General features: G+C 40.2%; 1 protein-coding gene across 2 annotated transcripts in view; it reads right to left on the bottom strand.

The window, feature by feature from the left end:
- ITPR2 (inositol 1,4,5-trisphosphate receptor type 2) overlaps nt 1–14,764 on the bottom strand; it is a 494,379-nt gene that overhangs the window by 446,207 nt on the left and 33,408 nt on the right. For both annotated transcript variants that reach the window (XM_036080194.2, XM_036080200.2), the window contains exon 2: nt 11,122–11,192. In XM_036080194.2, coding sequence (XP_035936087.2) covers nt 11,122–11,192 — 71 coding nt within the window. The remainder of the gene's footprint in view (nt 1–11,121; nt 11,193–14,764) is intronic.

Below are 14,764 nucleotides of genomic sequence, written 5' to 3' on the forward strand. Positions count from 1 at the left end.
GGCTATTCTATCTTGAGTTGGCTAAATTCATCCCTCCTGCCTCAACCTTTTCCAAAATGGCATATTAATGCAATCATACATTACATAGTCCTTTGAGACTGGCTTCTTTCACTTAGATAACACTTTTGAGATTCATTTGTGTTGTTGGGTATATCAGTCCTTCATTTCTTGTTACTATTGAGTAATGTTCCTTTATGTGGATATACCATTGCATGTATTGGTTATCCATTGACCAGCTGAGATTTTGATTGTTTCCAGTTTTTGCTATAAACATTCATGTACAAATCTTTGTGTGAACTTAATTTTTCACTGCTTTCAGTTAACACCCAAGAGTGAAATTTGGGGGTCATATAGTATGTGCATATCTAACTTTATAAGAAAGTGCGAAACTCTTTTCCAAAATGGCTGTAGAATCTTGTACAACCCCAGCAATGTATGAGAGTCCTAGTTGACCTGCATCCTTGTCAACACTTAGTATTTTCAGTATTTTTTTTTAAGATTTTATTTATTTATTTGACAGAGAGAGACAAATCGAGAGAAGGAACACAAGCAGGGGGAGTGGGAGACAGAGAAGCAGGCTTCCTGCTGAGCAGGGAGCCCAATGTGGGGCTCGATCCCAGGACTCTGGGATCATGACCTGAGCCGAAGGCAGATGCTTAATGATTGAGCCACCCAGGTGCCCCTTTTTTTAATTTCAGCCATTTTTGTAGTGGTACTTCATGGTGGCTCTTGATACTGTGATGTTTTCTTCTGGCACCTTAAATGTTGATATTCCCCGAGATTCCAATTAGGGTACTCTTTTCTTCTCACTCTCACAGCTTTAAAGTCAATCCATATTTTAATCAATTTCAAATCTCTATTTTTCCATCTAGATTTCTGAGTCTCCAGGTCAATATATCCAGCAATCTTCTAAATCTACCTCTCTGGCAGAAAGGATGCCAGAACCAAGTTCATTACTGTGGTAAACTGCAAAAAGGCCATAAATTCTTCCTGTCCCTGTATACACGTCCTGTTTCTAGTGACTTTGCAGCTCTGCCTATCCAAAGGCCCAGCCAATGTCTCCATTCTTTGCATCTGAACATTTACTAATGTGACACAAGCAGAGGTTTGAACAGTGATGAGCACTGATGTTTTCCCTTTCTTGCTGGTGTCATACTATCCTAATGTGAAGAATCTGAGCTAGCCTGCCAGGCAATAAGAGACATATGGCCCAGCCACCCCCATCAACAACCTATCCACTGGCAGATATGTGAGTGAAAGCATCCTAGACCATCCAGCTGCAAAATACCCAAAGATACATGAGCAAGTTCAGCAGAAATCAGCAAGGCCAGCTCAGAACAAAAGAATCAGCCAAAGAACCACAGATTCATGAATTAAACAAATGGATGCTAAGTGAGCCACTCAGTTTGGGGGTGTTTTGACAGACAGTAAGATAGAAAGAGCTGATATAATTACCTTCCCCTATCAAGTAGTTTCTTTTGTATTCCATATTTCAATACATGCTACTCCCATATACTACATTGACCAAATCTGAAACCTGGGAGAATTCTGGGACACACGCTCCCCTCACCTCCACCTCCCACCCCACTTCTACATACAATTAGTCATCAAGCCCTAATATGGTCAAATACATCCCCTTCTCACCATCCATAGCTACTAGCTTATTCCATTACCAAATTTTCTAGACTATTTTTAATAGTCTCCTAGTTGATATCCCATCCTATATTTCCAACCTCTCCATGCAAGAGAACAGTCTTTCAAAATTTCAATTCTGATCATGTCTCAGATCAGCTTAAAATTCTTTAATAGTCCTCCACTGTCTTAACATAAATAGCAAATGCCTCAGCGCAGCATACAAGGTCATGAGGCATCTGACTCTCCTCCAAGCTCATCTCTGCCACTCTTCCACATTCTCCTAAGCTTTAAACATTCTTAAAAGCCACAAACACACATGGGTCATGCCACTGCACTCCTCTGCACCTCAGTCAGAAATGTTTCTTTCTCCTCCACCCCCTTCATTCTACTTGGTTAACAACCGCTCCTCCTTCCACAGCTCCAGCTCACCTCCATTCTTCTGAATTCCTAAACAAATTACAGTCCTCTTCTCTGTGCTTCCAAAGCCCCTTGGGCTTAAAAGCAGTACAGTTAATGGTTAAGGGTCTGGATTTCAATCAAAGTTTTGCTTCCTTTTCATTGTATAACCTTGAACAAATTATTTAACTTCTCCAACCTCAATTTCCTCAGCTATAAAATGGTATGTGCCAGAGAATGTTACCCCTCACCCCCAATATCCATTCCCTTCTTCCTTTCGGTAACAGAACTCCTATTAGGTAGGCACGTGGCCAGCCCACTAACCACCACATTCCTCAGCCTCCTTACAGCAAAATGTGGCCGTATGTATTTGTCTCCTGTGGCTGCCAGACTAAATGGCTACAAACTTGGTGGCTAAAAACAACAGAAATTTATTCTCCTGTCGTTCTGAAGGTCATAAGTCCAAAGTCAAGGTGTCGACAGAGCCATGTTCCCTCTGAGGGATCTAGGAAACAATCCTCTCTTGTCTCTTCCAGCTTCCGGTGGCCCCAGGTACTCCTTGGCCTGTGGCAATATAACTGCATGCTCTGTGTCTGTCTTTGCATGGCCTTCTCCTCTGTGTGTGTGTCTTCTCTTCTTCTGTCTCTTACATGGACACTTGTCATTGGATATGGAGCCCACCTGGGTAATCCAAGATGATCTCATCTCAAGATTCTTAACGTAATTATATTTGCAAAGACTCTTTTTTCCTCACTAATAAGATAACATTCACAGGATCCAGGTATTAGGACATGGACTTACCTTTGGGGGCCACCATTTGACCCAATATGCCATGTGACAATAAAGTATGAATGGGAGTGATATATGAGGTTCAGATGTTCCTGAAAGAAAAATCTACTTGCCCTGGATTCCTTTTATCCCCTTTCTTTTTTTTTTTTAAGATTTTATTTATTTGAAGACAGAGTGAGAGAGAAAGTGAGCAAGGAGAGCAACAGAGGCAGAGGGAGAGGGAGAAGCAGACTCCCCACTGAGCAGGTAGCCCAACGTGGGACTCGATCCCAGGACGCTAAGATCCCAACCTGAGCTGAAGGGAGACGCTTAACCAACTGAGCCACCCAGGTGCTCCTCCCCCCTTTCCACTGACTGGGAAATGGTGACAAATGGAACAAATTTGGGAGCCATGTGTTGAGGATGGTAGGGTTGCCAAGATGGTTCTGATCCACTCACCTAGGAACTATGAAATGAGAGAGAAATAACTTCTATCTTATATAAGCCATTGGTGGTGGTAGTTGTTTTATTTCTGGTGTAGCACCTATCTAATTCATGCAGATATACTGTGTCAGTAATAATACATACCTCTTAGGGTTATGTAAGGATCACATGGATTAACAGAATATGAAGCATTACCTGACATATAGTGAAAACTAAATAAATGTGACATCCGCAGTGGTAGCAGGAGAGTAGGCTTGGTCACATTTCAGTATCATTGGCTAACTTGTCTATCTCCTAGAAGACCAAATGTATTGGGGTAAATGGCTGAGTGCTTTCTTCTTCGCATTATACTTGAAAGAATGCCAAGTGTTCTGTCACTGTTTGAAAAAAAGATGCAGTTCAGCTTTGCATACTATTACCCTAGGAACTACTTTTATGAAAAGGTTCATCCTCAGCCTGAAAAACCTAGATCTCCCTTCCTTGTGGGCACAAATTTTTTAAGCTACAGGTCAAATGCTATCTTTATTAAGAAGCTTTCTTCATCTCTCAAAACAGGAAATTAAAATCTCCATCCTCCTACAATACCTTCACCACACTTTTTTATTTAGGCTTTATCGCTTCCACCTTGTGCTGTAATTATTTATATATACATCTTATCTCCCTCATTAGATTATAAATTCCTTGAGAGCAGCATTCATTTCTGACTCGTTTGAACCATACCAACAAGTTCACATACTGCATTGCACACAATGGATGTTGAATAAATCTCTACTAAAAAGTATCCCAAGACCTGATAATGTTGAAGAACACCAGCTTGAAACAAACTTGCCTCACCTCCTAGCTGGTAGCTGTGTGACCTTAAACATGTTACTTTACTTCTCTAAAGTGTAGTTTCCACATTTGTAAAATGGGGCTATTGAGAATTAAACAAGGTAACATGGATAAAGGCCAACATAAGCACTCAAAGTTAAGAAATTCAACATTTAGGGGCGCCTGGGTGGCTCAGTCGGTTAAGCGTCTGCCTTCGGCTCAGGTCATGATCCCAGGGTCCTGGGATCAAGCCCCACATCGGGCTCCCTGCTCAGTGAGGAACCTGCTTCTCCCTCTCCCACTCCCCCTGCTTGTGTTCCCTCTCTCGCTGTGTCTTTCTCTGTCAAATAAATAAATAAAATCTTTAAAAAAAAAAAAAAGAAATTCAACATTTAGAACTTTCTATCTCAGAAAGAGTAGTCTTGGCTATTAAAATTCTAACAAAGGGTATTTACTCAATATTTACAGGGAATGTAGACACGTAACTAACTTCATACTCAATACTGGAAGGGAGACTTTTACACGAGCGCTAGCAGCACAGGAAAATCGGCCCCTTGAGAGATGATTAGAAAGTGGGGGAGTCACCGCTGTCCTAACGCCATGAAACACGCACATCACAAGTGTTCATTTTCTGCCTATCACTTCTTACTCTTAAAGGAGAGAACTAAACTTCACAGCTTAGAGCCACAAATCAAAGTCCATGTGCCATATACATTTTAGATACATAATTAATTGTGTGATTGTTGCCCTAAATAGCAATTCGTGAGACTTCAAAAGTAGTCCTATTTGACCATTCAGAACCACAGCAACTGCCTCCAATACAGACTGAAGCGTCTTACAGCGCGAGCACTTTTACAATCCTGACCAGCTCCAACAGAAGCAGCAAAGAGGAAAAGCAATCTATTTTCATTTCATCCTTTGGCCCTTCTCTGAAACCTCACTGAGAAGAGTAAACTTACTATCCAGTTTCCACTGCTTCTTAGAGTTTAATAACATAGACTTAGCTGTAGAAGGTTCTTACTATGATGACTTACCACATATACACAGGGTCGGTGCAGCAGTAACATTCAACTGGAGGTTTTAAAGGGGTTTTTTTTGTATAAATCATGTAATTTTTGGCTTAGAAATCCATTGGAATTTTCTAGACTTCTTTGTAGGAAACTACAAAATGCTATAACCTAAAAAAACTTCACTTGATACATGTAGAAGTTTTCATCTTCTGCTATTCACCCTACAGATTAGTATGTTAGAATGCACCCTTGACACCAATGAACTTAAATCTAGAGGACTAGATTTTAAGACTATAACAAAATAACATGTCTACACATTGCTTTATTATAAAACAACTAATCAGCCAGGGACTTTGTTATATGCTGGGTGGTGTTAAGATCCCAAAAAAGGATCTGACGACAGACCTGAAATTATATTGTCTTTAAGAAAGACTTTTGAATCACAGACCTGTACCTCTGAAACAAATGATACATCATATGTTAAAAAAAAAAAAGAAGAAGAAGAAGAAGAAGATAGCAGGAGGGGAAGAATGAAGGGGGGGAAATCGGAGGGGGAGACGAACCATGAGAGACTGTGGACTCTGAGAAACAAACTGAGGGTTCTAGAGGGGACAGGTGTGGGGGGATGGGTTAGCCTGGTGATGGGTATTAAAGAGGGCATGTATTGAATGGGGCACTGGGTGTTGTGCACAAACAATGACTCATGGAACACTACATCAAAAACTAATGATGTATGGTGATTAACATAACATAATAAAATAAAAGACAATAAAAGAATTACAATTTTTTCTAGAACTTTATTCATTCATTCAACAAAAATTAATTCAGCACCGACAATATGCAAAGCACTGTTCTTAATCTTGGTAATTCCCCAGAAGGCAAGGCTATCACAGTCTTTACCCTCATACAGTTTATAGCCTAACTGCAGGGCTTTCAAATAAAGAAACAGGTGCAACTTCTGAGCATGCACAAGTAATGTGACTATGTGTCTTCAGGCCCAAGTTCACTGACAACTCCAGTGGACAGTTTCCAGCATGCTAACAGCCTCCAACCTCCAATTCCCCCATCTCTCTTCTCTTCATGAAAGCTTTCCCTGACTCTTGGAGAACTGGCTCAGCTACAAGCAGGAGTAGCCCAGATGTTGTTGTGGAAGAGGGTGATAATGCCTTTTTAGGGGCAACCCGTAACCCACAGAGGATGGAAGTTGGCCCCAGCTTTTCTGTCCTTGGGCAGGAGATTCTGAGGCATGGTCCTCATGGAGTCTCAGAGGGCCCCAGCAGCACTGAGTTCCAGTTGCCATAGTGATGGACGGTAATGGACAATTTGTTGCCTTTTCTTTCCCTAGGCTCACTTCCCCCCATTTCTTCATCTGTGCTTCCAGAGATCACCTCCCATCTCTTCCAAAGTCTGAGTTGTAGAGACTCTAACACAATCATACTCTATTTCTCCTCAGAGATATTCAATAACACTGGAATAACACATGGATTCAGAGGATCACACATCTACCTTTTACCAACTTAACAAATTTCAAGGTGTTGTAAGGCTGGGAATTTGAATACATAATTTGGATAAGAGTTAAGATCTGAGAGAGAGAGAGCTAGAGTGAGAGACAGAGTGAGTGGCAGGCTAGAATAATAAGCCAATCAATGCTAATAAAATGAAATGTAACAGATTCTCTACATGGTTCTAACATACCAGTTATACAGCACAGGAGGAGGAAAATGAGGATTCAGAGATACAAATAAAAAGCATCAGGAGTCTGGGTTGACTAACAGCTAGAGGTGAGTTAGGGAGTCCTGCCCAGGACTCTTGGGCCACAAGCATAGGATCCCAAACAGAGGAAAATCCTCATCATACTGCAACCAAATGTACTATGTTCTCTTCTTTCTACACCTCTAAGGATTACATTGACAAACGGGAGCCTAACCAGAAAACAAACAAAACAGTATAATGAAAACTAGAGAAATCACTGTGAGGAATTTGTGAATGGCCACAAGTGAAAGACTTTTAAAAAGTAAGCCTGTAGAAGGAAAGATCTGCAGAAATGTGATCATTCTAAACAATACTTCAAAGGGCTGTTGTGTGGAAGAGGGATTAGATTTAATCTATGTGGGTGTACGGAACCACTAAGTAAAACTTAGAGGAGGGGATAATTCAATAAATAGTATGGTAGAGTGATTAAAAACAAAAAGCTCTGGAGTCAGTGACCTAAAGATGGCTACATAACTTCTTTATACTTAACTCTGTCAACTGCAAAACTGGGAATAGCAACAATTTCCACTTTATAGGGTTATTTTTTTTTAAGATTTTATTTATTTATTTGACAGAGAGAGACAGAGTGAGAGAGGGAACACAAGCAGGGGGAGTGGGAGAGGGAGAAGCAGGCTTCCTGCCGAGCAGGGAGCCCGATGCGGGACTCAATCCCAGGACCCTGGGATCATGACCTGAGCCCAAGGCAGATGCTTAACCAACTGAGTGACCCAAGTGCCCCCCTCAGTGGTATTCTTCTCAAAAACTTAACCCCAGTCTAATCATGAGAAAAACATCAGGCAGACCCTAAATGAGGGGACATTCTACAAAATACCTGGCCAGCATTCTTCAAAAGTATCAAGGTCATGAAACATGGAAAGACTGAGAAAATGTCAGAGACCAGATTAGACTAAGGAGCAGGATGACTAAATGCCTCGTGGGGTCCTGGATGGGATTAGGGATGAGGAAGGGAGAGCAGTCAAAAAACTGGTGAAATCCAAAGGAAGTCTGGAACTTAGTCAATAGTAATGTACAAATGGTAATTTCTTAGTTTTGACAAATGCACCATGGTTATGGAAGATGCTAACACAGGGGCAACTGGGTGAAGAGGAACCCTCTGTACTACTTTTATAACTCCTCTGTACATCTGAATTTATTCCAAAGTTTAAGGTTTATCTCTTAAGAAAATAGGCAGTATTTGACCATGAGAGGAATTATGCACTGACAAGAGAAAGCCACTGTGCTTCTGTTAATATTAGTCTGATTACGTGGTTTCTACTGAAAAATAACTGTCAATCAGGTTTTAAATAGCCCTTGGGAAGTTATTGCTAAAACTCAGTTTCCTCAGGGAGCCTCAGTGGTTCAGTCGGTTAAGCGTCTGCCTTCCGCTAGGTCATGATCCTGGAGTCCTGGGATTGAGCCCCACATCGGGCTCCCTGCTCAGCAGGGAGTCTGCTTCTCCCTCTCCCCCTGCCGCTCCCCCTGCTTGTGCTCTCTCTCTCTTTCTCAAATAAATAAAATCTTTAAAAAAAAACAAACTCAGTTTCCTCTTTTCATACATGAGGCAATGTGACACAGTCAAAAGAATGTTTTGCTGCATAGTTGTGTGTATTGGAGAGAATCACTTTAACCCTTTTGGAGCTCTGGTTCCTCATTCCAAAAACTGGGGGAGTTGCACTAGATTAACTTTTAATTGCCTAGAAGCTCTAAAATTGTATGGTTCACTCAGACAAATAATAGACTGAAAAACAAAAATCTTTTCAAATTAATTTGAGACTATCATTTGTATGGCTGAGGCAAGAGGAACTGAGGTGTAGCAGAACCACAATATGCTGTTGTTTCTTCACCTTATCTAAAAAGTAACAATGAGGGAGGGTGCTCTGGAAACTTGGCTGAGGAGTCTGGAAAGGCAGGGGTGGCAATGCTGGGAGGCCAGTCTATGAAAAAGAACGATGATTTTTAAAGCCAGAGGGCACAGGGGGAATACGCGCAGGCAGAGAATGGTGAGATGCAAGAGCTGTAAAAGGACGAGCTATGTGAAAAGACAAGGCATCTGGGACAAGAAGGCACCCTTATGGCTGCTGAGCAGTCTGAAGACCAAGGCAAGCCCATCTCAGGGCATTATCCGCTGGGACTCTGTCATGACGGGGTTCCAAGAATCATCAGAGAAGAGTCAGAGCTTTAAGATAAAAGGAAACCCTCAATCCCCAGAAGAAGAAAAAAGGACTCTCCTTCTCTGATGATGAATGGCATAAGAAAAATGGTTTAGTCTTCAACTAGAGGTAGAAAATCAGAGCAAACTAGCAAGGACAATGACGGAGAGTATTAGATTACAGGAAAAGCCGGCCTTCCAAGGGCAGGATGGAGCACCTGAGTGATTCATACTTTGAACCAGTGCCCACCGAATAACATGACACCAAGCATCTGTATATAATTACCTCCTGGGTACAGAGTGTTACCACAGGGCTCCCTCAAATACACTAAAATAATCTTCACGCTTTAAAACAATTCGCTTCACTGGGAAAGAGGAAAAGAAAGAAAAGGTGGCCACAAACCCTGAAGGTTATCTTTGAAAGATTAATCTCCCCTGACCGCCAGAGGAGTAAGACTACCCGATCGCATGGCGGTGATGTGTGGAGCGACCCTGGGAACCAAGTTCTATCATGTGACCCCAGGGAATGTTTGGGTCTCTCATCCGAAAGCATCTAATGTCTAGCTTTTGGGATGTCTAGGATGGGCAAGTGCCTGGAAAACAAGGAAAAAGTAGAATCCTGTCCTCGAAGAGAGTACAACATAAGAGCAGAGTCAAATATGTTAAAAGGAAATACATTATGCCTTTCGATGATAAGTTAACCGTCTTTTCTATAATGATTTAAAACACTTCACTTTTATTCTCTGGGAAGATTTCGAGCCTCACAAAGCTCTGGTGGGGGCGGGGGGGCATTGTTCTTGTTATGACCCACCCTTGCTCTCACCAGCCAACGACAAATGCCCTTTGAGGCTCAAAGTGGTTAGGCGACCTACTTAAAATGACACAGCCAGTGAGCAGCACAGTCAAAACCTGAACCCCATGCTTTTTCCTGTTACAGAGACAGATTTGTTTTCCCCGTTTGCCTTAGAAACGCCACAGCACTATTTACTCATCAGTCGCACTGCTGACTCTCCTCGCTGGCAGTTTTATGGTGAGTCTGTCCTCAGTGAGGGCCGTTGAGGGAACACCTCACTTGCCCAGAGTGAGGGGAGAGTCCCTACTGACTAGTTTCGTGGGTGCTTCTAATGGGCAGTGTCTCTCCCACGGCGGGTTTTATGTTAATTTCTCCATGTGGAGGAAAAAATGGGAGTTCTCCTTCAAAGTGACCGATCTAATTCAAAAAAATATTTATTGGGCTTGTCACTCCGCAAGGTTCTGAGTATAGAGAAAATGAAATATATATGATATTCTTATAATGAGAATTGGGTGGAAAAGTGTCTGTCACAGGGAGTGAAACAAGGGAAACATTTGCCGAATGTGAACATCCTGACTTGGGTCTGGGACTCTGGGGAATCCCTTCCACTTTCTCTCTCTGGAATTTTATCCCACATTAAAGCTGCTTTTCACCAGTATGAGAAGGAATGCTTCCACAGTGTGTTCAAAGTGAATGCTGCTTTAAAATTATTTTTATTACTGTAAGTACACACAAACTATGAAATTGATTTGAGCAAGCTTTTAATTGCTGATTTTAGTTTGTCTATGATTCTTCGCAGATTTCATTAATCCTTCCTTCGTAACAGTCCAGTTACAATCGGTCTCCTATTATGGCCCACGTCTCAGTTGATATTATCAAGCTAACTCTAAAATTATACTTAGAAAGGAGTTCTAAGACAATTATTCGTTATTAGATGCCATCCAAAGTGACATTTTAAAAGCTACAAGAACAAATCACTGTTACCCTCTTGGAGATTTAAGATAAAGAGCTGATAATGAAACACAAACATTTATAGTATAATTGTCCCAGGAATACATAAATAAATATTTGGCTGTATTTATTGGTTTGGAAAGTAGCCTTTCAGAGTTCATCATCAAGATTTCCCTTCAAGAGACTGACTATTGTCCAGCAAAACAAAAATCGAAATTACTCTTTCCTTGTAAATCCTTCAATGTGTAAAAGAAGAAAAACAATGAAGAAATTTTTGAAAGACTTTTCAGTGGACATATTTATACGTGAAAGTGTCATGCTGAATAAAGTTTTAACATGACTTATTTTAAGACACAAAAATAATCTCATGCCCTTATGTCACATAATAAAAAATATATATATTTATTTCTTACCTCTGAATTTTTTGGGAGGGTTGGCGAGGTCTCCTGCCTCCGGGTGCACGACACATCTGTCATCCACTAACCTAGAAGACAAAGCATGTTGACGTTGATAACCTCATCATGTTCATAAAGCACAGACTTCATGTGGCTACTGTATAAATACTTACAAAAAGTATGAATACCATTTTTCACCAAAAAACTTTTTAACAATCATAAATTTGTAAAAAGATTTTGTTATAAAGATACTTTAAAGCAGGGTTTATGAAATTGAAAATTTTGGTTAAGGGGAAGGAAACCGGTTAGGTAAATCATGATATAGACAAATGATGGAACACTGTAAAGCTATTTAAAAGTTTATTTTTAAAATGTACTGGCCTGCAAAATATTTATAATATGTTTATGAAAATAAGTGGTAACAAACCAACAAGATATCATATATATTTAAACACACACCCATACACCCTCTAAACATACACATTTAAGGAACGGAACACAGACACCAAAATATTAACAGTGGTCAGATTACATAGTTTTGATTTTCCTTTATTTTTTTCCTGTGTGTGTGTTTGGTGGGGTATTTTGTTTGTTTGTTTGTTTTTTAACAAGGAATGTGTGAGCTCAGGAGATCAGGCTCACAGAAGGACCATAAAATGGGTGGTAATGAGATATCCTGCATTCAAACCCTGAGTCAGCCGCTTCCTAGGTAGGTGACTTTGAGCCTCCTTCTTTATACCGGTATAATAAAGATACCTACCTAGCATTGCTAGGACAATTAAATGACCTAATATCTCTAAAGAACCTAGTATAGTTTCTGGCACATAGTAAGCTTTTCAATAAGTGTTTAATAGATAAATAAAAATCAAGGAACGTGGGGCACCTGAGTGACTCAGTTGGTTAAGCATCTGCCTTTCAGCTCAGGTCATGATCTCAGGGTCCTGGGATCGAGCGCCACGTCTGCCTCCCTGCTCAGAGGGGAGCCTGCTTCTCTCTCTCCCCTCTCCTCGTTCTCTGTCTCTCTGTTTCTCTCAAATAAATAAAATCTTTAAAAAAAAAAAAATCAAAGAACTTGCCTGCCTTTTTCCTTACCATACAGTCTGCTTCTAGAAGAATGCCTGACACATACTAGGTACTCAGTGAATATTAATCAAATGAATAAATCACCCTTATAGTTACAAAAACATATTTAATTCCTATTAAAATATTCATTAGAAGCCAGTTTCTAGGACAATACCAAGAGAGAAGCTCAATCTCTGACCTGAGAGCCAGGAGACATGAACCTCCTGTTCAAAGAGAATTATCTAACTACCAAACCTTATTCACTAATATTCATTTTCTTCATTGGCTAAGTGGCAGGAATAACTGGATTTTTTTCCAGGATATTGTGAGAATGCATGTGAATTAGTTCTAAATTTATGAATTCATTTGAAAGGAGGTGCCCGAGTTGCAACAAAGAAACAAATAAAAAAAAAAAAACAAGCAAACAAAAACCCATATAACCAGAATCACTAGTATGCATCAACTCAGCACTGAGTAAACCCCAATTTGTGATCAATTGTCCCCTTGAATTAGGATGACTAACTAAATCAAAATGAAACTTTTGGTTCCTAATTTATCTGGTTACCAAAAGCAGACACTTCCTAAATCACCAAATTTTTCTATGGCGTCCAATTTCCACAAAACAAAATGCTAACTTGGTCGAGCAATATGGTTCTTTCTTTGATTTTTTTTTCATATATACTTCATTCACACTGGTTTACTAACATGTGGTTTTACAAGAGTTGCCAAGCATGCAAGATATTCCTTTTAAAAGTCTTTAAAACTGTTTTTCTTAGAAACAGGAAGTCATATTGGGTCAAGAGAAAGTAAACCCAAACCTCCACAATATCCAGTTTCAGCCTAGAACACTGAATGTGAAAGGCTCAGAGAGTCCTGAGAATGTCACAACATAATACTTAATTTTTCTTAAGTGCTACGAATTAAAAGCTCTTCTAATTATTTAAGACATGTTAAGAATTCAAAATATAACGATCAAAACAACCATAATCTTTTTTAGAACACATAAATATTGTATGAAAAGCAGCATTGATGTTCTACTCATTCTTTGTGCCTACCCATCCCCCAGAAATATAGACCCCCACTATAAAGCCCACAAAGAGTCCCTACCTGCATGGGTTAATCATCAAGAGGAATGAGAAAAACTGAAGCTATAAATCAGATCACAGTGCATTTATGTGAACACTTATACCTCTCCTCAATTACATGACAGCCCAGATTAAAACATAATAACTAAGAATGACTTCAGTTCTAAGAATTGGTCCTATTCTTTATAGACACACATCTGTGAAAATCACAAAATCATTCCATCATACAGACTTAAATAATTGCAAATGAAAATGGAAGAAAAGGAAGGACGGGATAGGAAGGGGGAAAAAAGCAAGGAGTGTGAGTCTGTTACAAAGACATAGACCATCACTGATGCTAAAAGCTAAATAGGATTTTAATGGCAGTTATTGGCACAACGTCTTCATTACTCCCACAGCCTCTTCTTGAATACCTCCAAGGTCAGAGTAGCCATCATTTACCATCTTTCTGATAGCGTGAATATCAGAGAGGTGTTTTATATGGAGGGGAAATAGCACCCTGTGTTTCCCATTACTGCACTTATCACATTTTCATTAAACTGCTTGCTTAATTGTCTGGATCTTCCAATAAATTACAGCTTCATGAAGTCAGGAACTGAATCCATCTTGTTTACTATTATATCTTTGGCAACTTCGAGCATGAGTTATAGTAGATATTAAATATCTGTTACGTGAATAAATTAGTCAGTGAGTAAAATGAGACTTGCTTCCCAAATAACTTTCTCTTTTTAGTCCCAGTTCTTTCCTCTGGAACTATGTACACTAAGTTTTCTTTTTCTGGGATGAATAAGACTATTTCTCTCCAATTCTTTCTCACACGGATATTTATCAGGGAGCTCAACATCTTTTCATACACCCCAAGTGTCAACATCCCCCTTAAATATGATCCTAGACTATCCACATGAGTCCAGATAGGCCCTCCAACGAGTGCTCCACAGGGGACTCTTGCCTCCTTCCTTCTGATACAATGCTTACAGTTATGTGTCCTAAGGTCATGGCAGCTTCCGTGGCAGTCAGACCCACCTCTGACTCTCACTGGGTTTATAGCTACACAACAATCCCAGGTCCTTTCCATGTGTCCTGCCATCAGTACAGGCAGGCTCTCTCACCCACCACTGGAGCAGTTAACTTTTATGACCTAAGGACAAGAATTTACAATTGAATAGGGATTAATACAAAGTTCAACCTTTGGCCTATGGGCAGAAATTATCTAAAAACCATTTATCCCATCCCTAGCTAGTTCATTAAGAGACGCTGCCATGATTACTGCCCATGTTAATCGCTCATACACAGTATTTTCTAAACTTGGCTAATTGGCTAGAGCATGTGGGGAGTTAAAATAATAATCATTACCATAACACTAACAACAACAACGAGTTTCTTTGGTCCAGATCTACAGAATCAAAACTTCTGGGGATCAAGACCAAGATTCTGTATTTTTTAAATAGAAAGGCAACCTCTCCAGGGGCGCCTAGGTGGCACACTCGGTTAAGCATCAGACTCTTGGTTTTGGT

Source organism: Halichoerus grypus, chromosome 6 (assembly GCF_964656455.1).
Source record: "Halichoerus grypus chromosome 6, mHalGry1.hap1.1, whole genome shotgun sequence".
Classification (NCBI taxonomy): domain Eukaryota; kingdom Metazoa; phylum Chordata; class Mammalia; order Carnivora; family Phocidae; genus Halichoerus; species Halichoerus grypus.